Source organism: Anopheles maculipalpis, chromosome 2RL, assembly GCF_943734695.1.
Source record: "Anopheles maculipalpis chromosome 2RL, idAnoMacuDA_375_x, whole genome shotgun sequence".
Classification (NCBI taxonomy): domain Eukaryota; kingdom Metazoa; phylum Arthropoda; class Insecta; order Diptera; family Culicidae; genus Anopheles; species Anopheles maculipalpis.
In genome coordinates, this window is record NC_064871.1 from 28,754,905 (window position 1) to 28,781,837 (window position 26,933).

Here is a 26,933-nt window from a genome sequence, read left to right on the forward strand (position 1 = left end):
TGTTTGATTTTGTTTGCAAAAAGATTTTAAAATTTTGTATTTTTCTTCCCCACTAATATATCATCGGTGTTTATAACATCAACAACAACAACAACAATAAAACCTGTTTTCCTTGTTCACATTCACACGTGTTTTTTCACCCGTCCTTTGCGCTTTCTTTTTCTTCTATTTAGTGTACATGTTTTGTTATAGATTTCCTTTTTCTCACATTCCAAATTTTGTGTGTTAACACCATTTTCTATTTTCCATTTGAATATGATTGTCTGTTACTGTTTCATTTCCTGTTCTTCCTTTTCGCGTGCCCGTGTTCGTTTTTCTCTGTTTTCTATCTATTTTGCAGCTTTTTGTTTTTGTTTGTCGCGTCATATTTCGTTTCGTGACAAATTTCGATTCTACTGAGAGTATTACGATTCAGAATACGTTTTACACTATATTGATATGGTGTTCATCATCATCACCATCCAACCAATTGTTTTGTATTTCCTTTTCTTTTTTTTTGTTAATCCCTCTCTCGCGCTCTTTCTCTCTCTCTCTCTCTCTCTCTCTCTCTCTCTCTCTGTCGTCCCCCATTTCCCAATCTTACTGTCTAAATACTCTGTAAATCCAGAATCACACATATTTGCACTGTACAACAATTCGCGTATAAAAGAAATAAAATAATAATAGTTATATTAATCATCATCATCATCATTGTCGTCTATCCATCCATCGACAAAACGAAAATCCTGTAATAATATATCTGAAGCGGCACTGATGTGTACAACAACCTACTGTAAAAGTATGAAGGCGTCCGGCGGTGAATTCTTCTATACTTTCTTCCTAGTTCCCGAATTAAAGATTCCTTTTTTGATTATAGCCATGTTTACTAGGCACAACAGAAAGGCTTCTTGCCATCCTTGACTATACGATCCCCCCAGAATAAAAGGCCTCCAATTTCTTGTCCTGGATGTGGTTCGGTCGGTGTGTTAAATTTTTATAAGAGCACTTTATATCGTTGTTAACTTTTCATAACTGTAGTCCTGCTATTGTTTCCAATCCGCTATGGAGAGCAGGGAGAAGCATTTAGTTCGATCTCTACATATTCTATACAGCTCACACTTTCCCTCCCTCCCTGCACCCTAACTTCCACCTTCCAGATTTGAGAGAACGTGTCCTTAACTTGTGACCTGTTTATCGTACCTTCGCAAACTGCAGATCTGTGGCAGACCTTGCGCACGACAGTGATTAGAAGAGAAGATAATAATATTTATGGATTTAGCGCTTATTAGATGTGTTTGTGTGTGTGTGTGGGTATTTGTGTTTGCGTGTATGTGTGTGTGTTTATGTGTTCGGTAATAATTAATAGATTAATAATATTAGTAATTATTATTTTATACATAAATAGCTTCCGCCTGTCCCTCGCTCGAGTCGAGCGTGATTTTGTGATCACATTCGTCGTCGAAAAATCGGCGGAAGGTAAACTCAAAGAACCCGTGATGAAACGGTTTCCCACTGTCGCACACCTCGTCCAAATTGCCGTGCCCACCCTCGTCGCACGACGAGGACGAATCCTGCAACCGGCCCGGATCGATCGGGTCAAAGTTGGACGTATCGGTCGGGTACTTGATTTTCGGTTCGTACAGTGCCTGCTGGCTGCGCAGGTCCTTGCTAAAGTCGATCGTGCGGAAGAATGGGTGCGATTTGATTTCGTCCACATTTCGGCCGATCCGTTCGTCCTCGTTTTTGCACAGCCGCAGTATAATGTCCTTCGCTTCCGGTGTCAGTTGCGCTTCCGCCGGTATGCGCAACGTTTGCCGCCAGTTAATAACCTACAATTGAGAGTGTATTGCGAGTAAGTAAACGACTAAGTAAGGAAGTCGCACGATTGTCATTACCTTAATCTGTGTTTCCTCTGCTGTGTTTGCCAAAAAGGGAGGCTGTCCGACTAGCATCTCGTACAGTATGACGCCGACGCTCCACCAATCACACAGCTGCGTGTAGCCGCTTCGCAGCAACACCTCCGGTGCGATGTAGTTGGGCGTACCGACGATTGAGTGTGCTTTGGCACGGTTTTTCTCCCGGAACTTTCGCCTATGGAAGAGAGCAGCTTTTATTGTCCTATTGCTCCGCGGCGAAGGATCGTTTACTACAGCTCACTTACCTTTCCAACGGTGGGGGAATTTCCGAACCAAATTTGCTCCACGCCTCCATCGAGTCTTGCCTTGCATGGTCTGTAGGGTGTATCAGAAAATAAATCATAATACACATTGTAAAAACTCACCCAAGAAAGCATCAACAATACGTACCGCTCTTTTGATAGTACTTTGAATCGTGCGTCCAGCGGAAACCGGTGCAGAGACCGAAATCCGTTAGCTTGATGTGTCCCTTACGATCGATCAGCACATTATCTGGCTTGATGTCTCTGTAATGTGTATAAACGATTTGATTGAATTTTAGAATAATTTGGACATTAGAAGAAATACTTATTCAGAGTTGCAAATAGTGCAAGAAAAAATGGACGATATTTTAGCCGCTAGTCATGAGCACGGTCACTACCGTCAAGGAAAACGTCGAAATTGTAAGTTTAATAGGTCTGTGCCATGGAGCACGAAGAAAGCTTTTAGCAGAAAAGTCAGCAAAGATACAGTCTTAGTAACCTTCTCCACTCACAACACCTATTGAGACAAACAAAGCTGAAACTAAATTTAAAGACCCACTATATGTATATGTAAGAAATTGATATCAGAAGGATTTTTAGCTACTCATGTGTGGAAAGACAATAGCGCCATACGCCACAGAGATATGGAGTCTACTAAAAACCAATGTAGCCAGTATAAGCAGACTTCTCTACGCAGGGAGGGGACCGTTAGAGGATAGGCTTTAAGCCCGATCGCGTCGTGTGTGCTTACCGATGAATGAAACCCATTTTATGCACGCTATCAATCGCGCACGTCAGTTCGGCGATGTAGAACCGGGCCAAATCTTCCTCAAATATTCCTTTCTTGATTAGCAACGACATGAGATCTCCACCTGATAAGGGGAACAAATGAAAAAAAAAAAACGTGTCAAAAACAAGTACATTCCCCATTTGATGAACCCCCAAAAAATAAAACCTTACCCGGTATGTAATCCATCACGAAGTAAAGATTATCCTTGTCCTGAAAGCTATAGTACAGCTTCACCACCCACTCATTATCTGCCTCCGCCAAAATGTCCCGCTCCGCCTTAACGTGCGCAACCTGATTACGCTTCAGTACGTCCGCTTTGCGTAACGTTTTCATAGCGTACAGATGGTTGGTCGTGTCGATCTTCTTTACCAGCGTCACCTCACCGAACGCACCCACGCCGATCGTTTTAATTCTCGCAAACATCGATTTATCCATCTTGGCACGCTTTAACCGGATGTAGTTGCTTTCCTTCTGGCAGAGCAGCTTGCGCATTTCGATCTTCGTTTCTTCCGGCAGATCAAGCTTGGACATTTCACTTTCGAGTTGCTTAATGCGGAAGTTGCGCTGGGAGTAGGATTTCAGCACATTCTCGATGTGTTGCTCCATGAAGAACTTGTACGCTTGGGGCGAGTAGTGTTTCACCTTACATTCGGACCTTTCCGCTTCCTTTTCCTTCGATAGGTTCTTGCGCTCCGGGATGGGAGATTGATGTTTAATTTTGCGTGGATTATCCTCACCACCTCCCCCGCCACCGCCACCACCACCACCACCACCGCTTCCGCCTCCAGCACTACCACCGCTAGACGAAGCATTTCCAATGACTGCCGTCGCACTCGGTGCTCCCGTTGAGGTTGGTGTTGTGGCGGAAGATTCATTACTACCGCTCGGTGGTCCATGATCCATGCCGGGCGTACCGTTCGTGTAGGGTGGCGCTGCCACCGACGGTCCATTACTATTGTTTCCAGCCGGAAAACGAACCGTTTTCATGAGACTACTTCGAATGCCACTGCCAGCAGGTGCCGCTGTCGTTGTTGCCATGCCGATGCGTTGCTGTTGTTGGTGATGGTTTATTTGTTGCAGCTGCTGTTGCTGTCCACCGCTTCCTCCTCCTCCTCCTCCCATCAGTGCACCAAGACTTTTAAGCGCACCAGTAAAAGCGTGCTGTGAGCCAGCATTCCCGTTGTTTGATTTTGACGGCGCTTTTGGCAATTGTTTCGGATCGGCCGAATGTGGCAGCCCATTGGTGCTGTTGGCCACACCATGATGCAGCAGATGATGGTGATGATGGTGGTGTTGCGCTAGCCGATCGTCATCTACCACCGTTCGCGATAAACCGGACGTTTTCGCATTGCTGATCAGTCCGCTCGCATGATGATCGTGGTTATTGTTGTGCATACTATTTTTTATATTATTATTTGCATTTGTGTTAGTGTTACTACTCATATTACTGTTAATAGTGTTAGCGTTCGCGTTATGACTACTGCTGCTGCTGTTGCTGCTGCTACCGTTGGTACTGGGGTTGCTGGACAAGGGACCGTTCGTACTGCCATTCACAACACCACCGTCACCATTGTGCCCGTTATGATGCTGCTGATGGTGAATATGGTGCTGCAGATGGTGCTGCTGCTGCTGCTGCTGCTGCTGATGTGCTGACTGGTGATGATTATTACTTCCATTACCGCCATTGTTTCGATGCTGCTGCTGTTGCTGCTCCATTTCCATCGCGGACGAATGAGATGAGGGTGGTAATGGAGGTGGTGTCCCACCACCACCATCCAGCAGATATGCCGGCGGTGGTTCTTTCTTCGGCGATGAATGTTTTTGCAGCAGTATCATGGTCGAATCATACGACGGTGGATCGTTGGGAGATCCGTTGTTGCTACCGCTATTGTTACCACTATTCGACAGCATCTGGGGTTGGGCGGGTGACGACGATTGATGACCATTCACAGTACCACCACCGGCAGTCTGCTGCACGCCTGGCACATTGGAAGGAAGCACGGTTTGTAGCCCGGGCAGCGAAGGTTTCGCTCGCAGTGGTTGCTTCGGAACGACACTGCTACCGCAGGGCGCTCCCGGAGGTCCTCCTCCTGGTGGTCCACTTGCAGGGTGCCGGCTAGAACTACCATCGTGCGCTAGGGCCGATGGAGAAGGTGGTGGCGGTGTAGCATACCCGGATGCCGCCTTATTCAACTTGTGCTGTACCGAAACGGCGTACGAAGGTGGTGGTGGACCACCGGCAGAAACTCCACCGGCCGGTGCAGGTGGTGCGACGGCCGTTTGTAGAATTGGCTTCTGGACTTGCGTCGATTTCACCGAATGCATGATGATCGGATGCTGGGCCGCTTTCGAAGCGGGTGCATGCACGGTGGACGGTTTCGGTTGCAGCGGTATTGGTCGCTGTATAGAACCACCCATCCCGCTTCCACCACCAACCCCACTACCCTGCGAAACGGTAATCGGGCTCGATGAACCGATCGATGCGTTCGAGTAAAAGCCCGAACTGGGACTTTTGCGAAAGTCCGACTGCGTCGATGAGGATTGCGTTGGACTTTGCCGGCTGTGAAACGATGTCAGGTAGTTGGGCGGTGACGATGGTCCTATCTGCTGTGGGTACGGTGGTGGTGGTTCGTTCCCTGTGTACACTGCCATCTGCTGACTAAGCTGCTGCTGCACTTGCGGCCCATTCTGCACGATGATCGGTTGCCGTAGCTGATGGTTTCCGCCACTGGCAATCGGTGACGAACCGCGGGCAGGTGATTGTGAGGCTGGCCCCCCAAACTGCCCATTCCGGCCGGATGCAACCGAGGCCGGTGACATGCGCTTCAGCAGATGCATCGGGTTCGGGGGCTGAGGAGTGGACGGTGTGGAGGAGCAGCGCGGTGGCGGTATCGGTGGTGCATCGCTAAAGTTGGTCGGACAGGGCGATGGCGAGTATTGTGAGCTGCGTCCGACCACCAGCGCCGCCGCCGAGAACGGTTGCTGCGAGTGGGGACTATTGGAGCGCGAGCTGCCGGCACCGGAATCGAGGGCCGGGCTGGTGCGCTGCATGTGCAGCGGCGATTGCGGTGCATCCTTCTCGATGCTCGGTTTGCGCTTCAACGGTGCGACGAGCTGTCGGAGAAAAACGTTAATTCGGGTTCCTTTCGGGAATAATAAGTGCCGACGATTAAAACTTTACCTGCTGACTACCACCCAAAGCTTGACCAGTTTCGTACGGCATCAACTCGTTCTTGATCTGCTCCAGTGCTATCGCGTTGTATGTCGAGTGGCGCGCCACTGACAACGGAACTTTGCCGCCTTTTCCATTCATGCTGATTTATAATATGCATAACTTACTGCTATTTCCTAGATCTGTAAAGAAAATTTATTGAAATGAGTAAGAAACTCATCTTCGCTGCGAGGCAGATAAGATTTTTAAGAAATTTGCAATGATTTATATAGTTCAATGTCTGTCACGGCCATCTGTTCTGCTCACGGACAAAAAACGAATGCACGATCGTCTAGCAATATTTGTTTCGATCGAACATCAGGATCACAGAAAGAAATTGTTTCCAAGGATACGGCACCTGCACACTAAACCCTCTCATCTCTTCTAGAGGATCTCTCCCAAAACATCTCCCCCTGCCGTGAAACACACACACACAAGCACGCGTACGCATTGAAGTGACACGGAAAATTACACAGCACGGGAAAAGAAGAACCACCCCTCGAACCAATCCAATCCCGCGGAGCAGATCATCTTTTAGCTGCATAAACTGTGACTCACGCAGAACATCACCATCGCGCGCGCTCGTCCCAATCTTACTCTCTCTTTCTCTGTCTTGCCCTATCACGCTCACTACACACATGCACATGGTTCACGCTCACAGATGCGTGTTTATTCTAATTATTCGTGGAATGCACGGAATGCAAAGTAGAAGGAACGAACAAAAAAAAACGAGCTGTGGAACAAATTGACAAGGAGAAAAGGAAGAAGAAGACGTCACACACGTCTATGTGCGCAGATTTTTGTTGTTGTTGCGTGTGTGCTGCTTTTTGCACATTAGTATGCCAAGATGATGGGCAGGGTTTTGGCAGGTGAATATTAAATGTCAACATAACAATTTTTTTTCTTTTAGTGCAAATAGTTTTCTAATTTTCAAGATGATATAAAAAGAACCAATAAGTAACGAAACCTGTTCCAAATTATTGCCTATTTTTTGACGAATTATGCATTTTTAGTCATGGTGTTCAGCCTTGAAGATGGAAAGCAGGCCAATACGAAGTACGTATGGTGCTGCTGCTGTTGTGCATTATAAATGCTGGTACACAATAACTATAGTTGTCCATCTTTTTGCACAAAGATGCATTGACCACACAGGTGGGTGCACTCATTCGGTGTGTCGTAGTCGATCGGTCGTAATCAAAGTAGGCTGTACTATTTTCGATACGTTTCGAGCAAATTCTTCTATATGGAACCGAAAGGCAACCCATGGAAATATGTTTCAAACTATTCCAACACGTCCCTCCTTATCACAACCTTGCAAGAACCTTTCATTCATTTTACACGATCAGTTGAGCAAATCAGCTACAGCCTTTTGCACATGAAGGAAAATGCTTTTGTTCGGCGAAATGATTCCGTAAGTGATGATTTAACGACATCTTTCATTCGTTTTTCGCTACAAAATCATTGCTTGATCGACACCCTGCTTCTCCCCTCCTGGCTGCTCTCCAGCTCCCATTCCTCTTCACTTCGAGCGATGGAATGTGGTGCTCTGGTACTGCTGCTGTGGCCATCGACATACACAACCATCATCACCATATTACTCTACTCCATTTTCATCGAACTTTTGTTTACGCGAGATGAAAACCCACCACCCCCTTTCGTGTGTGCGTGTGTGTGTATGATCGTGGATCGCATTTTGTCCCAGCCGTGATGATGGACCAACAGATGAGACAGTGTCATGCGGGGTTAAGCGGGGACAATTTTAATGCAATCCGGATTCAGGGAATCGCGCGTAGTAGCCAGTCACCAACCACACATAACAAGAGTAAAAAAAATGAGACATGTACACACAGAGAAACACACACGCTCTCGCGCGCTACAAACATTGCGACACACGCACACACACATACACACGATGGGATTGCTTCCAATTCCACATTCCACAATCCCTTCGGTCAGCGATTATCGAATATTCCATTGCGTTTTCTCCTTGTAGCAACGCTGTATTGCATGTATGTTTGTGTGTATGTGTGTGTCTTTTGCCCCTAGAATATCACCATGATCACACTGCGTTTTCCGAACGCTCCTCTCTCCCCCCTGCACATACACACTCCGTTTGCCATTTCACACACGCGTTTTGATCTCGACGAAAATAAGATTCCACATACCAATGCAATTTCTTCTCCCGCACAGTCTGTGCGTTCATTCTTTTTGCTTTTTCTTCTGCTTTTTTTGCTTCTTCTCTCATTCCACACACCACTATAGGTAGCACCACACCACTCTTCACGGGCACATTTTTTACTTCCCGCTCGCTTCCTGCGTGCACCCACCAGCCGCAGATGCAGGGGAACGAGAACGAAGGGCTCTCCTTCCAAGAGAGATATGCACGCACGAACGCACGCACGCACGCAATCACGGACGCAAATACGTCCTCTTCTTCATCGCACATTCACGTACGCACAGGCACAATCGAGGATGACAACCGAGCAGCACACGACAGTCTGAACGAGCGAGCGAGCGAGAGAGAGAAAGAGCGAGGTGGAAGGAGGAGATGGAAAAATCGACACTCCGAGCAGGGGGGCGAATGAAAAAGAACGAAGGAAGGTAGAGCAAAAAACGGGGCCACACAATCTTTACCTTCGCATATTTCACTGGCAATTGTTGCGGTGGGTTTGCGCGTTTCACAGCAGATCGCGAGGGAACAGTAGACGTAGTTGCACACGGAAAGCAATTCTCGTCACGAAAATATCGAATTTTTGTAGTTTTGACGTTTATCAACAACACAAAAAAGGAGCACACACATACGCGCGCACACGCACACGGGCACTGCGCTTTCAGCGAAACTGTCGGTGCTGAATACGCGAGATTCATTTGCTGACAACCACAGAAGGCAAGGTAGCACAGGAACCGAACTCGCTGATATAAACTTAGGGTGCCGTAAAATTTTGTCATTTTTGAACGGTTTGCTGAATATTTTGTAAATTTTAATTTGATTTGGAAACTTCTCTAATCAGCAAGATTATAAAAAAATTATTCATTTTTCATTCGTATCCATCTCATTATGGAGATGTGAACTGACATTGCTTTTTTTGGTACTACATGATTTCCTCTAAATAATAAACTTTTGAAATCATCTAAAACTGCACACACCGCTTGAAAAATGTAGTTGAAAAAGAATTAAATTATTTCGTCAGTAAATCATTCATACATTACAAGCATAAAGCTCAATCAAAACACAATATGTTTATTACAAAAATTCCGCATGGTCTAACCCGTTTGCTGGAAACCACCATCATCTGTCAAATATGACCAGCTGTCAAAAGGACGCACACAAAAAAAGACGATCCAACATGGCTGATCCAAAACTTTGTGGTACATCGTGGTGAATTGCCGTCGGACGGCATTTTTCCCATTTTTTATCGTGTTAATTAGGGAGAAGTGAATCAAACCGCACCATCAAAAGGTACACCGCGTCGAAGGTGACACGCGAAAGCGTTTGTCCTTGCGCTAGGCTTACGCGTCACGGGTAAAGTGTCGAATTAGTTCCCCCGATCGCTCGTCGGAGGAAACGCGCGACTTGATGCATCATCGCTGTCGGCATCGATTTCGACGTTGCACTTTCCACCTTCGAGGGTCGTTTTTGCAGCGGTCCTTGAACTCACTGCATCAGCTGGCCCAACAAACGTGTGCGGAAAGGTGCTATACAAGAGAATACCTCAGTAAATAGCCGAATCGAACGGAGAGTTTTGTGTGTTTTTGCGTTGTGTCATCAAACGAGGAAGCAGAAGAAGTCGAGTGTGGTGAGGCGGGTGCGAGAGCAGTTTTCTTCATAGCAGTGAAAACATCTTGAAAGAAAGCTAGCTGTGGGCAGGAGCATTGGTAAGATCAGAAGCTCTACTTGAGATCGGAACCAAGCCCGGTAGAAACGATGGCTGATTTCATTGATTCGGAAGCGGAGGAAAGTGAGGTAAGCAATGCGCAGGGCCGAACGGTTATGTGCGTGTATGTGTGTGTGCATACGACCTACATGAAGGATGTTTAATATCCGTGAACTTTGATTGCCAGACATAATTTATATGATAACCTTCGCGATTCTGAAGGAAAGAGTACCTTGCATGGCTTAAATATATCCCAATCTCTTTATTTACAGGAGGAGGAGGAGTTGGAACCACATGAGCGTAAAAAGCTAAGAAAAAATAAGGCCGTATCGGACAGCGAGGACGAGGAAGATGGTGAGTGCAGCTAGGACCCGATGTAAAATTATGTCAGGTTTTGTTTAGCAATGTCCGTCAGGAGACTTGTGTTATCTTTTAGCATTCCAGCACACACACTTTTACGCCAGTAAGACCCCTTAAGTGGTCAATACTTTACGGCAACTTCTTGAAGCGCATGTCATGCTTCAGAACTGTGAGAACCTATCCTTCATTTACGATCGGACATCATCATGGGGCACTCACGGACCGAAGGCGATAGCGGTGCCGGTATACAGATGACAGAACCTTTGTTCAAATCCCATCCGGATCGTTCCCCCATAGTGGAGGGCAAACTACCCAACTATGTGGTCGATGCAAGTAGCCAATTCTCGTTTCAATAACCTCATCAGCTTTACCAAGCGACTGGTGGAATGCATTTCTTACGACTGCCGAACTATCACGAGAGTTTATATACGGAATGTTTCCGAGCTTTGCTGGTTTACGGCAACATCCAGTTAAGAAATCCGGATTCTGGATTGAAGAAACTGCTGCTTCCAACCAGATAAAACCAGTCATAAATGGGTATACCTAATGTCCACCTATCAATACTTATTTATATCCATGTGCCACATTGTCGTGGCCAGTTTTGTAATGCGTAAATGTAAAATGCACGTCGGACGGAAAGTACAGATGATTTGCATACGATGGCGTGCTGTTATGCACGTACCGCAAATCCCACAGAAATCTTGTCTAGACCGGCGGCGTTAGGGAAAAACCGGAACATAGTCCCGGCTGGTGCACGTGAACAAGTTGTACCGGTTGAATGAAACGATCTTCACTAGAATATTAAATACGTAGAATGCAAGTAGCAATGAAATTGTGTCAAATATTGCATAAGCCACAATTTAAATATTTGCTTCCCTTTATTATTAAAATCTTCGTTCTCTAGATGATGAAGACAGGCTGCGCGAGGAACTGAAGGATCTGATCGATGATAATCCGATCGAGGAGGAAAGCGACAATGACGATTCGGACGATGGATCCGAAGGAGGGCATCAGAAGCGCAAGAAAAGCGATGACGAGCTAGACGATCGGCTCGAGGACGAAGATTACGAGCTGATTGAGGAAAATCTGGGCGTCAAAGTCGAACGGGTAAGGATTGAGATGAGTAGATGCTTGGATTTTGTTTTCGGCTAAATTTACGGCCCCATTAAATTGACTTTACCTTGACTTGGTTTCTATAGAAACGCTTCAAGCGCTTGAAAAAGTTCACCAACGATGATGGGAGTGATGGCGAATCGGGCGATGAGGGCATGATACGGGAAACGATCGAAAATCGCCTGTTCGATGCCGCATCCGACGATGACGAAGAGCGCGCCTCGGATCATGAAGGTGGTGGCCAGCGCGACTCGATGGCTAACGTGCGCGAACACTACGACGAGGAAGAGGACGAGGAGTCGGATGCGGACGATTTCATCGTGGATGATGATGGCGTTCCGATTAGTGATAAGCGCAAAAAGCGACGCCACATCTTTACCGATGCATCGCTCCAGGAGGGACAGGACATTTTCGGTGTGGATTTCGATTACGACGAGTTTGAAAAGTATGACGACGAGTACGAGGAAGGTTCGGAAGCGGAGGATGAGTATGAGGAGGAGCAGCTCGAGCAAACCGATCGGCCGATCGGTGGAGAACGGGGCAAAAAGGCTAAACCGGCTGCCCGGAAGCGAATGTTAAAGAAATCCATCTATGAAATTTATGAACCGAGTGAACTAAAGCGTGGTCACTTTACCGATCTGGATAATGTGATCCGAAAGCTCGATGTACCGGAACGGATGCAGCTTCGAGACGTACCCGTAACGGCCGTACCGGAAGGTTCAAACGAGCTAGACGAGGAAGCGGAATGGATCTATCAGCAAGCGTTCTGTAAACCGCACGTATCCGACCAGGGTACCGTAACGCGCAAACCTCCCTCAAACGTACCGAAGATCAAGCATACGCTCGATTTTATGCGCAATCAACATTTGGAGGTCCCGTTTATCGCGTTCTATCGAAAGGAGTACGTCCAGCCGGATCTAAACATAAATGATCTGTGGAAAATTTACAAGTTCGATTCGATGTGGTGTCAGCTGCTGGGACGCAAAACTTCTCTCCAGCGATTGTACGAAAATATGCGCAACTATCAGCTGGACAAGCTGATGGAAAACCCGGACGCACCGATACCGGAAGATATGCGCGTGATCCGGGACGAAGATTTAGCTCGGTTGCGTTTGGTACAGTCACACGAAGAGCTAAAGGATGTGCATTTGCACTTTTTGCTTTACTACGCACATGACATCGTGCCGATGCGGACACGGTTGAGGGAAAAATCGCGCCAACAGAATCAAGCGGTAACGAAAAAAGTTTCCACCGTCAAGAAGAAAAGCGCAGAAGATGGAGAGGGTGACGAAAATGATGGCGAAGAGAACGGAGAGGAGGAGGATAAAGAGCACGAAGAGGAAGAAGATGAAGAAAAGCCAAAAGGTACCGGACAGCGGGAGGAAACGGTCGGCAAAGGAGATCAAGTTGGGAAGGAACGGGTGCGGTTGAATATTGATACGGGTCCGTACGAGATCTGCCGCAAGCGTGGACTGACTGGGCTAACAAAACGTTTCGGTTTAACGCCGGAACAGTTTGCAGAAAACGTGCGGGACAGCTACCAGCGGCACGAGGTAGAGCAGGAAACGAAGGAACCGCTCGAGGTGGCCAAAGAGTACATGGGAACGTCGTTCGAAACGGCCGAAGATGTACTGAAGGGTGGCGTTTTTATGGTCGCACGTCAGCTTGCCCGCGAACCACTGTTTCGGAAGTGTATCCGTGAACTTTACTTCGAGCGAGCCAAACTTAATGTACGTCCAACGAAGAAAGGCATGAAAGAGATCGACGAAACGCATCCCTGTTACACGATGAAGTATCTGAAGGAGAAACCGGTTCGTGATCTTGCCGGCGATCAGTATCTGAAGCTCTACATCGCTCAGGAAGACAAGCTGCTAACGATGGAGCTGGTCGATCGGATCGAAGGCAACACATCGGGTGATTTTCTCGAGGAACTAAAAGCACTCTACCATCGGGATGAGTTTGCAAAGAACGTACAGGAATGGAACAAAGTTCGAGCGGAGTGTGTTGTCCTGGCCGTTAACCGAATGGTTATTCCGGATCTAAAGCGTGAACTACACAACACACTACTAACTGAGGCGAAAGATGCAGTGCTGCGTGTCTGTTGCCGGAAGCTGTACAACTGGATCAAAGTGGCACCATACCGACCACCGGTGCCCGATTTTGACGATTACGAGTGGGAAACGACACGTGGCGTAAGGGTGATGGGTGTCGCTTACGTGCCCGACTACACACAATCCGCCTTCGGAGCAATAATCGCTCCGGACGGCGAAGTGACGGACTATCTGCGCATACCGCACCTGCTGAAGAAGAAGAACGCTTACCGCGAATCGGAAAAGCAATGCAAAGAGACAGATTTGCGCACAATCACCAACTTTATTCGCAGCAAAAAGCCACATGTGATCGTGATCGGGGGCGAGTCGAAGGATGCGCTAATGGTACAGCAGGATTTTGTCGAGTGTTTAAAGCGGTTGCAGGAGGAGGAACAATTTCCACAGATAGCGGTCGAAATCGTGGACAACGAGTTGGCCAAAGTGTACGCCAACTCGATCAAGGGTACGAGCGATTTTAAGGAATATCCTCCACTACTTCGGCAGGCGATTTCGATCGCGCGGCGTGTGCAGGATCCGTTGGTGGAGTTCTCCCAGCTTTGCAACTCGGACGAGGAAATCCTTTGCCTGCGGTATCATACGCTACAGGAGCAGCTAAGCAAGGAGGAACTGTTGGAAAACATTCAGCTGGAGTTTATTAATCGTACAAACGAGGTTGGTGTGGATGTGAATCTTGCCGTACAGAACCCGCTAACGGCGAACCTGGTACAGTTCATCTGTGGTTTGGGTCCACGTAAAGGGCAGACAATGTTGAAACTGTTGAAGCAGACGAATTCGCGGCTTGAAAACCGCACGCAGCTCGTTACGACCTGCCACATGGGTCCGAAGGTGTTCATTAATTGTTCCGGCTTTATCAAAATCGATACCAACTCGCTCGGTGATAGTACGGAAACGTATGTGGAGGTGCTGGATGGTTCGCGCGTCCATCCGGAAACGTACGAATGGGCACGCAAGATGGCAGTCGATGCTCTCGAGTACGATGACGAGGAGGCCAATCCAGCCGGTGCGTTGGAAGAAATTTTGGAAGCACCGGAACGGTTAAAAGATCTCGATCTGGATGCGTTTGCGATCGAGCTCGATCGGCAAGGGTTCGGCAACAAGAGTATTACGCTGTACGACATACGGGCGGAGCTGAACTCACGCTACAAAGATCTTCGCACACCGTTCCGTTCGGTGACGGCGGAAGAGTTGTTCGATTACCTCACGAAAGAGACGCCCGAATCGCTGTACGTTGGCAAGATGATGCTGGCTACGGTGACAGGGTTTACCTATCGGAAGCCCCAGGGTGAACAGCTCGATCAGGCCAATCCGGTGAGAAATGATGAGACTGGCTTCTGGCAGTGTCCATTCTGTATGAAAACGGAATTTCCCGAGCTGTCCGAGGTGTGGAATCATTTCGATGCGGGCGAATGTCCGGGACAGGCAACGGGTGTACGGGTACGGTTCGATAATGGGCTGAATGGGTTCATTCACATCAAGAATTTGTCGGACAAGCATGTGAAGAATCCGGAAGAGCGTGTGCAGATCGGACAGACGGTGCACGTGCGCGTGACGAAGATCGACATTGAACGTTTTTCGTTGGAATGCTCGTCGAAAAGTTCGGATCTTTGTGATCGAAAGCAGGAATGGCGGCCGAGGAAAGATCCGTGCTACGATCAGGAAGCAGAAGAAGCGGACTCTAGGAAGGAGGCCGATTCCAAAAAGCAACAGGCACGGCAACAATACGTGAAGCGTGTGATTGTGCATCCTTCCTTCCACAATATTTCGTACGCGGAGGCTCTGAAGCTGCTGGAAGGATACGATCAGGGTGATGTGATTGTTCGCCCATCGAGCAAAGGGTCTGACCATCTGACGGCAACGTGGAAGGTAACGGACGACATCTATCAGCACATCGATGTGCGCGAAGAAGGCAAAGAGAACGTGTTCAGCCTTGGGCAATCGTTGTGGATTGGGAACGATGAGTTTGAAGATTTGGACGAAATCATTGCCCGACACATTACGCCGATGGCTATCTATGTGCGTGATTTGCTCAACTACAAATACTACCGGGACACGGACGGTGGTTCGAAGGAGAAGGCGGAAGAGATCATCAAGTCGGAAAAGCAGAAAAATCCCAACAAAATTCACTACATTATTTCCGTGTCGAAAACGTACCCGGGACGGTTTCTTCTGTCGTACTTGCCCCGCAACAAGTTCCGGCACGAGTACGTGACGGTAACGCCCGATGGGTACCGGTTTCGGCATCAAACGTTCGATTCGGTCAATTCGTTGCTCAAATGGTTCAAGGAACACTTTCGCGATCCAATACCGGACGATACGCCGAAGAGTACGCCCAAGGTGGGAGGAATGTCGTCGCGGACACCGTACGGCAGTACGCCCAAGTTTAGCGATATTAATAGTGAGTTGTTGTTTTTTAAACCTTTTGGCCCAGCATGTTTCGCAATTTACTATTCACTTTTATCTGTGTTTTTGCTTTTGTCCGCTACAGGTGAAACAATCGAATCAGTTGCGAAAAATATGCCTCCACACATGCTGAATTCGTTGTCGGCTGCGGCACACCGGACGCCGCACTATTCCTTCACGCCGCTCGAGTATGGATCGAGCAACTTTGTGACCACGGTAAGTTTGGGGAACGGAGCTCATCCATGTACAAGTAGCGACATTTGGTTTAACGGTATTTTGCAATTTGATTTGGTCTACTATGCCTTGATGTCCATGTAGACGACCTTATCAAAACTTTACGTATATTTCTAATGAGCTCCAGCTGCATCGGAGTCTTTGTCGACGTCGATTAGGGACGTATTGGAAGCGCGATTAGGGACATATTGAAGGAACTACTTCATACACCTTGGGTCGATAAATATGTTTTCTTCTTAGGCACTATAACAATTTGAAAAAATAGCATTCCTTCGTATGCTGGACACGTCACAAATATGGCACCGTATTCCACTAAAACGATATATTTTGTAATTTTTCTTCTCATCTGCCCTCACACAGCCCTATACACCGAGCGGTCAGACACCGTATATGACGCCCTACCAGCAAACACCTCACTTCTCGCAAACACCGCGTTACGGTACCTCGACACCTTCTCAGTACTCCAACAAATCCTCGTACACCGGCATCCCGACCGGTCATCCACCACCTTCCGCCAGCCACCACGGGTACAAATCATCCTCGTCGGTGCGTGGTGGTATGGGCGGTGCGAGCAGTGCGGCCAGCAGTAGCAGCAGCAGCCTTATGATGATGCAGCAACCCTCACCGTACTCTAATAGCAGTGACCATCACTACCGAACGCAATCGACCCAGCAGCAACAGCAGATGCACCATTCGCGCAACAACGAGTACGACAGTTGGTCAAAGGCAACGGATTCCTGGAGCAACCGGGGTGGTAGCAGTATGATGAAGAGCCATCACGCTTCATCGGACCGAAGGTAATGGAACAGTTGCATTGAGAGCCGATAAAAAGGGGGAAGCGTGTATACTAATTTCAAACGATCACTTTATTATTCTACAGCTCCGGTGGATCGTACCATCATCATCATCGTGGTGATGGCGGCGGCAGATCCAGTGATTCCGTAACCTCATCCAACTCGCACGACCATCGCATGACTCCCCGGTCATCGTCCAAATATTCGGCTAGTCGATCACCGATGCCACCACCATCCCAACCGCCACCATCCTCGGGGGCGACACCATCCCAACAACAGGCACAGCCGGCATCGTCGGCGGCCGCTGCGTCTTTAACGCTCGGCGATGCAACACCACTATGGGACGAATAGGATGCTCTACATGTAGGCAGTTCTACTATAATCATTAAACGTGTGTAAAGAATTATAAAACAAAAGATTCCTAATACATTATGTGTGTGTGCATCATTGAGGATGAAGAAAAGTGAACTTCAAGATACTATTATTTTTTTAAACGAAAAGTAAAGGACACACTATCGAAATGATCGAGTTGGACTTTGGATTCAACTCCATAGGAAGACCACCTGTTCCGGAAGCATTATCAAGGACAGCAACCACTAGACAGACAACAACGACGGCGAACTGTTGGTCGATCAACTTTGCGATTGCGTCTCACTTAATTATGTGCTGCGACGAACCAGGGATACTCATTTCAAATCTTCAGATGCTTCTCGAGTACCGATCGCTGGCAGAAGGTGGAGAAATGCAGTGTTAGGTAGGGCTAATTGATAACCGAAAGTAACGCTTTGTTACAGTGTGTGCATTTTCTCAAGCGGGGAGTGCAGGCCTATGAGTTTCGATGGCTAGGGACGGACATTGTGGTAACAGGCATGATTGCGACACACACACGTGTGTAGTAGTATTAGGCTTCATTAATTCAAATCCCCAACTTTTTTTCCTAGCGTTTAAGATCCTTTAATAAAAATTATAGAAATTATTTTTAAACTGTAACAGCCAACACTTACACAAAAGCTGTCGAGAGTTTTTAGTACATTCGATGCACTTTATTAGTACAGAGTAATATCTCTAGTTCTGTCGTTTCTACCTTTCTTCTGTTGGGCCTCCTGCTAGGTGGTGTTTGTGGCGATTCGCTGCGAATTGACATTGGAGCTCGGAGCCGATCATGCGGTCGGCACGTGAACGGTGGAACGAAACGATCGAAAACAGGCGCGACATACCCTTTTTACTTGTTTGTAACAGAGTGGAGTGAAAAGGCGGGGAGACCGTAGTGTGGTCGGGGCATCTACCCGGTTTTTTATTTAATTTGTTTTCGATAAACCGGAATATGGTTTGTCGGTGGCAGCTTTTGGCGTTTAATGATGAGACCCAGATCCGCTCGCGAAACCGGCTCGAACCGGATCGGCCACGAAACGAGGCGGCACCAGATATCGCGCGGATGGATGGCGATTAATCGGTAAACTGTCGTTTTTATGTGTTTTGTTTTGTGTTGTGTGGTTGTTGTTTTTTTTTTACTTAATTCATTTTCCACTTCTTGTTGCAGCAGATACCTTCCTTTCCAAACGACACTAAGAAAGAGAGAGAATTCCCAGCGGAGGTGTTATTCTGTCCGGTTTCTTTTTGGTGCTTTTGCTCAATTTTATATAATTTTCCATTTCATCGCGCTTTTTTTTTCTTTCTTGATAATCTTTTTACTTTGGTAGGTGTATATAAATGGAGTGCAAAGCTTTTTGGATCCGGTTTGAGCTGGTTTTAAAAATTTTCCATTTCTGCATTTTAATAGCTTTGGCGCGAATGGTGCATATGTATCTTTTTTTTTTTTGTATGCAAAAGAAGCCAACAAAAAGGTGGAATGAAAATGGATGGGTTTTTTTTCTGCACATGATGACTGGTGGAACTTTAATCTAAAGGGAGAGGATGTTGTTCCGACGGTTTTTTTTTTCATTCTTTAATTTGAATTATCCTTCTTATTCCCTAGAGTGTAAACGTTCACTTTTCTGGGTTCAGTTCTGAAGAATGTTCAAGATCTTTTCGTTCCTTACAGGTGGCAGGTTCATTCGGAATTTTCCTTGATATTCCCCCTAACGAAACTCGCATTCCGCATGGTTGCATGCTTGATTATGCATTCAGCAATGTTGAACACAGCCAATACTACTACTATGCCACAAGAGAACGAAATTGCTCGCTATCATAAGCATTGGACAACACAGTGCATAGTTGGTTAAGATTTTAATTTATTTTGGGAATTCCAACTGCTGCTTTTACGTAGTCTACGTATGATCGTATGAGCGTCAAACAAGGATGATCGAAAGGAAAAAGAAGGCAAACATGGGAACCCACGCTTGTTCCGGTAGATGGTGCGTGCGGCTTGATTGGAGGCACGCAATACCGGCCTTTTGTTTCTTCTTGGCTTGACCGAACCTTGTAGATGAATGCTCAGTCATCGTTATGGTGGAACGGTTTGGATAAGATTTGAACCACGGTCCCATCACCTCTACCATCGGGCTGACCCGGCCAGCTTCTTCTTGTGATTTAGGCCACAGCTTCGAGAGGTCTTGATCGTAGCATGCAAATATCGATCATTTCATAGATAACAAGAAACCTGCCATTTTGTTTGAGACTTTATTCTTCTTCTTCTCCGCTTAACGTTCTCTGCTAGGTTATGCCAGCATTCTACTAACATTACTTACAATTACGATACTTACTACGTGAAAACAGTCCATATGGAATATGATCCTCGCTATTGCCATTCAAAGACCAACGTCCCTTTTACCACCGGACTCGCCCTTACTAATCTTTGGAGCCTAAAAGCTTAAGTGAACCCTTTTTTTTAATTCGTCAATCATAATAAAATGCAGATCAAAATTATTAACAGAAAATGCCACCATAATGTGATCTTTACGGCATTGGACTTTGTACTTTGGACGACGGTGACACGATGATCTTTAGTTCAGATCGTGTGGTGTCGATTACGAGCCTTTTGAACGGAACCTAACAAGCGACATCGACACACACACATACACTACTGATCCTTCAAAAAGGTTTTAGGACGATCTGCCCTTGGTGGTAGAATCGATCTAGCATTGTCCTAATCTTCTAGTCTAACGGTCAAAGAACTAGAGAATCATTCTGCTTTCAAAAGATACCGATGCCATGACCCTACACACTTCTGCCTGCAAATTCTATCTCTAGACAACAAAAAAATAAAGGATAGAAAAATAGTGCAGATTAGAAAAATTTCGGAGAGGATCTGAAACGTTGTACGACGTCTCGGTCCCCTTGTTTGTTGCGCGGGTGATGATGATGATGCTGATGAATTCATCGTAGAAACACGTTCGTGGCGCTCGTCAGGCACGAACCATTGCGGACGGAAAGACAGGCGTACAGGTTGGAAGTACGAAGGGAGCCACCTGCTGCCGCCTGCCATAAGGGGAACCAGTTTTTTTTGTATTCCCAGTTCGAGATGAGGATCTTGTTCTCGCTCTCGCGTCAACCACAAGCCGCGCCAACTCATCTATCCGGAAGGGGTAAACGTTGGGAGCACATATCGTACCTGGCCGGGGATATCCACTGGCACGTATAAAAGTTGGTGCGAGAGCGCTCGGTCCCGTCAGTCTCCTTTCAGTACGGAACCGTCAGCAGGTATTCGTTTCGGTTTTGCATGATCCGATTCAATTCAAAAGGTTTAGAAAAAATAAATTGGTGTCAATGTTAATAGTTAAATCAGACTCAACGCTCAAGTTTCTGCCATCCGTAAGGTAAATAATAGCATACTGTAGTGATCTTTTAGAATTATCGAACCCCTCCCTCCTTGGGTGAACCACCTCATCAGGGATAGTGCGCGTGTTCAGGTCATTTGAAGTTGGCTGGATGTTTGTGTGATGTGTTTGTGGGTTTGAGTGGGTGGAACCAATTGTCCAGGAACCCTTCTGTATGATGATCACTGGTTAATCTACAAACTGTTTCCCTGGTGAGGGTGCTCTAGTGTCAGTGATTTTTGGCTAGCTTTAATCCTTTTGTCGCTAAGAGCTTCGATTGGGGACGATGTCACCTTTCTCTAGTGGTGCCATTTCTGCGTTTGCAGAAGAAGTAAAATTTCAGGGATGATACGTAAACCGGTTTCAAATCGCACACGCTCTCGACGCGTGACTACGTGGACCTAAACAGGTACCTCCTCTTCGCTTTCCGGTTTCGCTATACTAGTGTTGGAAAGTTTGATAATCCACACTCTGCTCAATATGTCCCCGGACAATGCTTTATATCCAGTATCTCCCGCCAATGATGCGATTCTCGTCCCTCCAACAAATAGCTCCCAAAGACCATTCTCAACTTATCCCAACGCTTGTCGATCTGTTCGCTTTGCAGGCTTATCAACAACTTGAACAACCGCAAGGGTAGCCGTACGGGAAATTCCGGCAACCATCTCGAGTTCCAGGTGCTCACCCAGATTCAGTACGTACCCTGAGAGCGGTAACTCCCCCGTACCGAGCGCACTAGAATGCAGGATCGTTCAAGCACGATGGCCAGACAGAACCAACAGTCGGCTTACGCCAAAGCCCCGGGTGGCGGAAACATGAAGAAGAGCACGCCCAGCTATACCAGCCCTACCTCGCAGTCGAAGACCACCACCAACGGTAATGCCGGTAATGGGAGCTGGGGACCACAGTTTAAAAATCGGGACCATTTCGTTAGCATGCACTTCTCGTAGTAAACACACGGGAAGGCAGATTTAGTTCGGTGTCCCGATAGATCGAGAGTCCTAGTGCGAAAGTATGGAGATTATTTTGTTAATAATAAAAACCATTAAATTATTCGTATCTTGAATAAGACTGTGCATAACCTGGTGCGTACTGTGTACTGTATTGGCATTGTGAAGACGCAGAGAGTCCAACCGTTCATGGCCGTTTTATACTGTTACCCGACGATAAGAATACCTGACAGTCGGTTGCATATAGAAAATGCAACGGTGTGTTAAATACCTGGCATGAGTCGCGAAGAAATCGGCCAAGAAACGCAAGCTGATTTCACATGTTGTCGTTATTGCATCATCTTTTTTTGCTCCCTCTTCATGTCCCCGACGAAAGAAGCTTTGGTATAAACAACACAACTTCAAATTGGGGACCGGTTATTATGGTAAGAGGATCGAAGGAAAAGTGTTTTCTTTCTAGAATGTTAGGGAGGTGAATGATGGCTTTTTTTACTATGGTTGCACGAATTAGATGACCTCGAGATCGGGGTTTCCTTTCTGTTCATCGGGGTTAGGGTCTTCTTTATGGAGGATCGAGTATCGATCGAACGAATTTGCTTGATGTTTTGTATTTCATAAGATTAACTCTAAGTACTTACAACCGGGTAATGAAAAGAAAGATCAGAGCAAGGGTGATCTATCAAAAATCACTCTATTATGAAGTGATTTTAGTTCCTGAAACTTGGGAGAGACTTGGGTAGTCTGCTGGGTATGCCAAAATGACACCCAGAACAGCCTTTTATATCACCAAAATGGACAGAGACATCAGACTGATGTCCGGAGAATATTGGCACGATCGTGAGATCTCTAGATTCTGAGCCTCTTAACATCAACAAACTAATCCCGAATATAACTAAATTTATTAACAGAAACTCAACTAGTAAGTGGAAAACCTCCAGAAGTTATTGGGCCAGGCTATCACATCTCAGGTGAACATTGAATAAATATTCTCAAGACCCTTTGCTTCTATCACAGATCAGAGGTCTATGTCACAGATATGGACAAGTCTAGGACATAGACTAGGAGAGAGGGCTATTCGTAACTTGAGGCCTTGACTTCTTTCTTTTTACGTTAGGGCATATTAGGGAGTAGCTCCTAGCATGGAGCTCCTTAAAAGACGCTCCTTATATGAGGCAGCTGTCGGGTTCTTAGGTGGCCTCCTATTCCGCCGACCGTTAGATATGCCACTGTTTACTGTACGATGATGTACAGATTGTTGATCGCATCTGTGAACTTGTCCCAAACTTTTCCTATCTGGGGTTAAAATGACGGGACGATGGACGAAACGCTACAAAGACGAATTCATCGTGGTGTACGGTGATCTTACCATCGCCAGGCTGCAGAAGTGCAATTATCATATCAAGATATGATAATTGCACCGGACGATCCAGCCCCGTGGACATGGACAGACGAGGCGTGGCGTGCCTCCTACCTTCCCCCCCCCCCCCCCCCACTCTCCTATTTGGATAAAAATTTATCACAGAACATTTCGACGCACCCACACTGTACCGGTGTGCATTTGTTGTGCGCGCATGACGTTCGCTTGCACGCAACTGTCAACATTGCTTGACAGCGCTTGCCCCGAGCAAATTGTACCAACCTTCTTTCGGTAGCGGTTGGATATGTCAAAGCAAACGAAACAAACTAAACAACGTTTTTCGCAAATATATTCTTGATACGAAGGAAAAAAGGTGCGTGCTCACCATATCGTTCCGTTCGAAACACGTAATGTAAATAAGGTGATCGAGGGGAAAGAAAGGCAGGAAAAGTTTGTGATCCGGAACACGATGGTATTTTACTTCACCAGCAATGTCGTTCAGCCACCGGTGACACTGTTCATGGGTTTGGATAAGTACGAAAGTAAGTCATCGCATGCACCGAGAGCGGGTGAGAGCTCGCTTTGTATGTCTGCCATTTGTTTAATTTGCGCAACTGGGGGTTTATTTTGTTGCTCCTCATATGACCCACAGATGAAGATCTTATCCGATGGGGATGGCCGGAAGATGTGTGGTTTCACGTGCACAAGGTATCGTCGGCCCACGTGTACCTGCGGCTCGAACCGGGCCAAACGCTGGACGACATCCCGACGGCCGTGCTGGAAGACGCCTGCCAGCTGGTGAAGGCTAACAGCATCAACGGCAACAAGATGAACAATGTCGACATCGTCTACACTATGTGGGACAATCTGAAGAAAACGGCCGCAATGGAGGTGGGCCAGGTGGCGTTCCATCGCGAGAAGGAGGTGCGCATGTTTCGGGTAGAAAAGCGCAGCAACGATATAGTGAACCGGCTGAACAAGACAAAGCGCGAGGAAACGGTCGACTTTCGGACGGAGCGGGAAAAGCGGGACGTACTGGAGCGTGCCGATAAGAAGCGGGTGGCGCGAGAGCAACGGGAGCAGGAGAAGGAGGACGAAAAGCGCCGTCAGGAGGAGGCCGAACTGCGGAGCTACAATTCGCTGATGAAACCGGAAAACATGACGTCCAATTACGACGCTGGCAATGATTCGGATGAGTTTATGTAGAAGGTTTGTGTGAGGATAGGAGAGAGAGAGACAATGGAACTGTACCGGAGGAACGAAAAGGTTACGAATAAATTATTGATTGTTTTATTTCAGTGTATAATACATAGGTTACGGTTTCGACCAAATTCGAAAAACAGATGTTTGGAGGATGAAATCCGTCCGTTTTGGTTTAAATTTTGCACCAGGAATGGACGCTCTAGATCGTTAATAGCTTACCTATTAATTGGTGGGAATTCAATTCACAGCTTTACATTGACAGCAGCAAGAGCATCCCGAATCCACTGTGGGACAGTGTCGTCCGGGAAACGCACAGCCATATACGATTTCACAAACTCCGGAAATCGATCCTCTTTAATGGCGTTTCGCATATCGCTCATAAGCCGCAGCTGGAACGCCACATTGTGCACACTCACGATACTACAGGCCACCGGTTCGACCGTAACGATATGATGCAGATAAGCTCGTGTGTAAGTACGACACGTTGAACACTCACAATCGTCCTCGATCGGGCGCATGTCCTGCGCAAAAGTACGTTGCTTAAGATTAATCTGTCCGGCACGGGTCAACGCACAGCCAAAGCGGGCCGTTCGCGTAGGAAACACACAATCAAACATATCCACACCGAGTGCCACACACACTACCAGGTCGGCCGCAAACCCAACACCCATCAGATACCGTGGTTTATCCGCCGGCAGTAGATCCGTGCAGAGATGTACGGTGCGCCAGAATTCGTCCTTACTTTCACCGCCACTCAGCCCACCGACAGCAAACCCTCGCGTGTTACGCTTGGTCAGTTCAGCTGCACACACGTGCCTTAAATCCGGCTGCAATCCTCCCTGTACGATCGGAAATATGCTCTGATCATCATCCCGTCCGTGTGCCGAAATGCTTCGATCCAGCCAGCGGATCGTACGATGCATCGCTTCCTCCACCCGCGGTCCAGTTGTGGTCGTTTTTACCACATCGTCCAGCTGCATCATAATGTCCGCCCCGATCGCATTCTGTATCTCCATGCTACGTTCCGGCGTTAGCATACACTCACTGCCATCGTAAGGGCTCTGAAACCGTACGCCCTGTTCGGTGATTTCGGCCAGCTGCAACAGTGACACCATCTGAAATCCACCCGAATCCGTCAACAGTGCTCGGGGCCATCCCATAAACCGATGCAAACCGCCCGCCTTCTCTAGCACGGTCGTCCCCGGGCGCATTCCCAGATGGTACGTATTGCCGAGCATTATACGACAATCGAGCTCGAGCAGCTGGTCCGGCAACACACCCTTAAGCGTACCCTGTGTTCCGACCGGCATAAACACCGGCGTATCGACATCCGCGTGCCGTACGCTCATTACACCAACACGCGCCTTTGTCACGCTGCACTTGGCCGCCACGCGGTACTGCAATGGTGGTGGAATGTTTTGGTTCGTATCGACGGATCCTGGCGCTCCGTTCGCAATAGCCGATGACTCCATTGCGGTGGTGGTTGCTTGCCTGGCAAAGATGTAGCTTTTGGGCACGTGCAAGCCCGAGATGAGAAGAGTTTTGATTGCTCGTGATGTAAACATGCAATTTGGATCGGTGCGCGCGCGCTCCTTTCTTCTTCGTTTTCTTCGGCGCCGGCTCAGCAGCTGCTGCACGTGGAACGATTGTAGTGATAGTAAACAAGCGATTCAATTTTGGAGTGGTAAAATACAATAAAAACACTCGTTTTCTTCTCTACTTTTATGTTGTGTTGTAGCATAAATGCTTTTAATTCTTTTTTTCAAAGTTGTGCAAATTAGACCGGTATTCCGTGCACTTTTTTCACCGGGGTGTGATGGAATTGACAGTCCCAAGATGTATATAATTTTTGTTTGATAAAATAAGAAAGATTACCGAAAAGATCTCTAATTTATATTGGTATTACTAAAAAAATAACCTTACTATGTTCAAAATATTTGTTAAAGTATCATATGTGTGATACGAGCATACGGCATTGGACCGTCATAATCAATTGTAAATAAATAAAAATATGTGTGATACGAGCATAGTATCTAACGATATTCAATAATAGCTCACAAGTACAAGCACGCACCTTTTCTCTATCAACGTTGGGCCCAATGGGGAAGCTGTCAATGGCAGTTGTTTGTTTTCCAAATTAATTCAAACTTTTGCTGCAACACGCATCAGGGATCATTCGATACAGAACATTGCATCAGAAATGATCGCTAAAAAACGTTAATCCGAGGTCATCCATGCAATATACGTGTTTTCGCTGATTTTACGATTTCTACTTCCAGCCCACGACACCACCTCGTCATGAAAATGTACCGCCCCGCTAGCCATGTGACTCATCCACGGCTTTTGCAAATGTAAACAATCAGGCCGCGTGCGTTTGTCGCATTCGTCGTACCCATATCCGCCCCAAGAGAGCGCAGAGAGCGTGTAAAAGATGACGCAAGCAATCACGCCATCTTTTTCGGCCCTCTGATTGGTCGACGCGTACACGGTGCAGAATGCTCTCCGTGAGATTGAGCCTCAGCAAGCGCATCCGCTGCACGTTGGCAGAAAAGAGATAGCAGCAGCCTGGTGCGAGTGCACACGTGTAGTTTTTTGGTCGGACGTCGTACGGGCTTACGCATTTACGGCAGAAAAAAGCACTCA

The 26,933-nt window shown here is 47.1% G+C and overlaps 6 protein-coding genes across 8 annotated transcripts in view; 3 read left to right on the forward strand and 3 right to left on the reverse strand.

Moving 5' to 3' along the window:
• Positions 1-26,933, reverse strand: part of LOC126558239 (TBC1 domain family member whacked) — a 263,712-nt gene that overhangs the window by 224,063 nt on the left and 12,716 nt on the right. The gene's annotated exons all lie outside the window — the stretch shown is intronic.
• Positions 1,291-8,853, reverse strand: LOC126556741 (serine/threonine-protein kinase Warts). Of its 2 annotated transcripts, none has more exons than XM_050212210.1 (8): positions 8,773-8,853; positions 6,109-6,281; positions 3,098-6,041; positions 2,889-3,009; positions 2,286-2,401; positions 2,141-2,210; positions 1,875-2,070; positions 1,291-1,808 (listed from the first exon to the last, which is right to left on the reverse strand). In XM_050212210.1, the coding sequence occupies exons 2-8, from the start codon at positions 6,238-6,240 to the stop codon at positions 1,371-1,373; spliced, it is 4,017 nt and encodes a 1,338-aa protein (XP_050068167.1). In that variant the 5' UTR covers positions 6,241-6,281; positions 8,773-8,853; the 3' UTR covers positions 1,291-1,370. The 2 variants fall into 2 exon arrangements, with proteins under 2 accessions (XP_050068167.1, XP_050068168.1); XM_050212211.1 differs by lacking the exon at positions 8,773-8,853 and adding an exon at positions 8,304-8,390.
• Positions 10,036-17,376, forward strand: LOC126556633 (transcription elongation factor SPT6). Its single transcript, XM_050212014.1, has 7 exons — positions 10,036-10,102; positions 10,286-10,367; positions 11,278-11,480; positions 11,573-15,992; positions 16,083-16,213; positions 16,592-17,028; positions 17,112-17,376. Exons 1-7 carry the CDS (start codon positions 10,064-10,066, stop codon positions 17,374-17,376), a joined length of 5,577 nt encoding a protein of 1,858 aa, XP_050067971.1. The 5' UTR covers positions 10,036-10,063.
• Positions 20,660-21,496, forward strand: LOC126559586 (uncharacterized). The gene is made up of 2 exons (XM_050215757.1): positions 20,660-20,780; positions 21,388-21,496. The coding sequence occupies exons 1-2, from the start codon at positions 20,731-20,733 to the stop codon at positions 21,485-21,487; spliced, it is 150 nt and encodes a 49-aa protein (XP_050071714.1). The 5' UTR covers positions 20,660-20,730; the 3' UTR covers positions 21,488-21,496.
• The window catches only part of LOC126559075 (coiled-coil domain-containing protein 25), a 318,194-nt gene continuing 314,758 nt past the window's right edge, over positions 23,498-26,933 (forward strand). Inside the window, exons 1-2 of one of the 2 annotated variants that reach the window (XM_050215181.1) lie at positions 23,498-23,629; positions 23,740-24,302. In XM_050215181.1, coding sequence (XP_050071138.1) covers positions 23,557-23,629; positions 23,740-24,293 — 627 coding nt within the window. In that variant the 5' untranslated portion in view covers positions 23,498-23,556 and the 3' untranslated portion in view covers positions 24,294-24,302. Of the gene's footprint in view, positions 23,630-23,739; positions 24,394-26,933 lie in introns of those variants that run through there. The other variant, XM_050215180.1, reaches the window with a different exon arrangement.
• LOC126558038 (queuine tRNA-ribosyltransferase catalytic subunit) lies at positions 24,533-25,919 on the reverse strand. The gene has a single exon (XM_050213973.1). The coding sequence runs from the start codon at positions 25,853-25,855 to the stop codon at positions 24,533-24,535; it is 1,323 nt and encodes a 440-aa protein (XP_050069930.1). The 5' UTR covers positions 25,856-25,919.

Bases quoted from the DNA above. Each gene is read 5' to 3' on its own strand.
- LOC126556633 (XM_050212014.1), top strand. From the start codon at position 10,064: ATGGCTGATTTCATTGATTCGGAAGCGGAGGAAAGTGAG. The intron at 16,214-16,591 runs GTAAGTTTGGGG...GCCCTCACACAG, and splicing joins CGAGCAACTTTGTGACCACG to CCCTATACACCGAGCGGTCA. The intron at 17,029-17,111 runs GTAATGGAACAG...ATTATTCTACAG, and splicing joins CACGCTTCATCGGACCGAAG to CTCCGGTGGATCGTACCATC.
- LOC126559586 (XM_050215757.1), top strand. From the start codon at position 20,731: ATGTTAATAGTTAAATCAGACTCAACGCTCAAGTTTCTGCCATCCGTA. The intron at 20,781-21,387 runs GTAAATAATAGC...TTCGCTTTGCAG, and splicing joins AAGTTTCTGCCATCCGTAAG to GCTTATCAACAACTTGAACA.
- LOC126558038 (XM_050213973.1), bottom strand. From the start codon at position 25,855: ATGTTTACATCACGAGCAATCAAAACTCTTCTCATCTCGGGCTTGCAC.
- LOC126556741 (XM_050212210.1), bottom strand. From the start codon at position 6,240: ATGAATGGAAAAGGCGGCAAAGTTCCGTTGTCAGTGGCGCGCCACTCG. The intron at 3,010-3,097 runs GTAAGGTTTTAT...TCCCCTTATCAG, and splicing joins CGTGATGGATTACATACCGG to GTGGAGATCTCATGTCGTTG. The intron at 2,211-2,285 runs GTACGTATTGTT...TACACCCTACAG, and splicing joins AAAGTACTATCAAAAGAGCG to ACCATGCAAGGCAAGACTCG.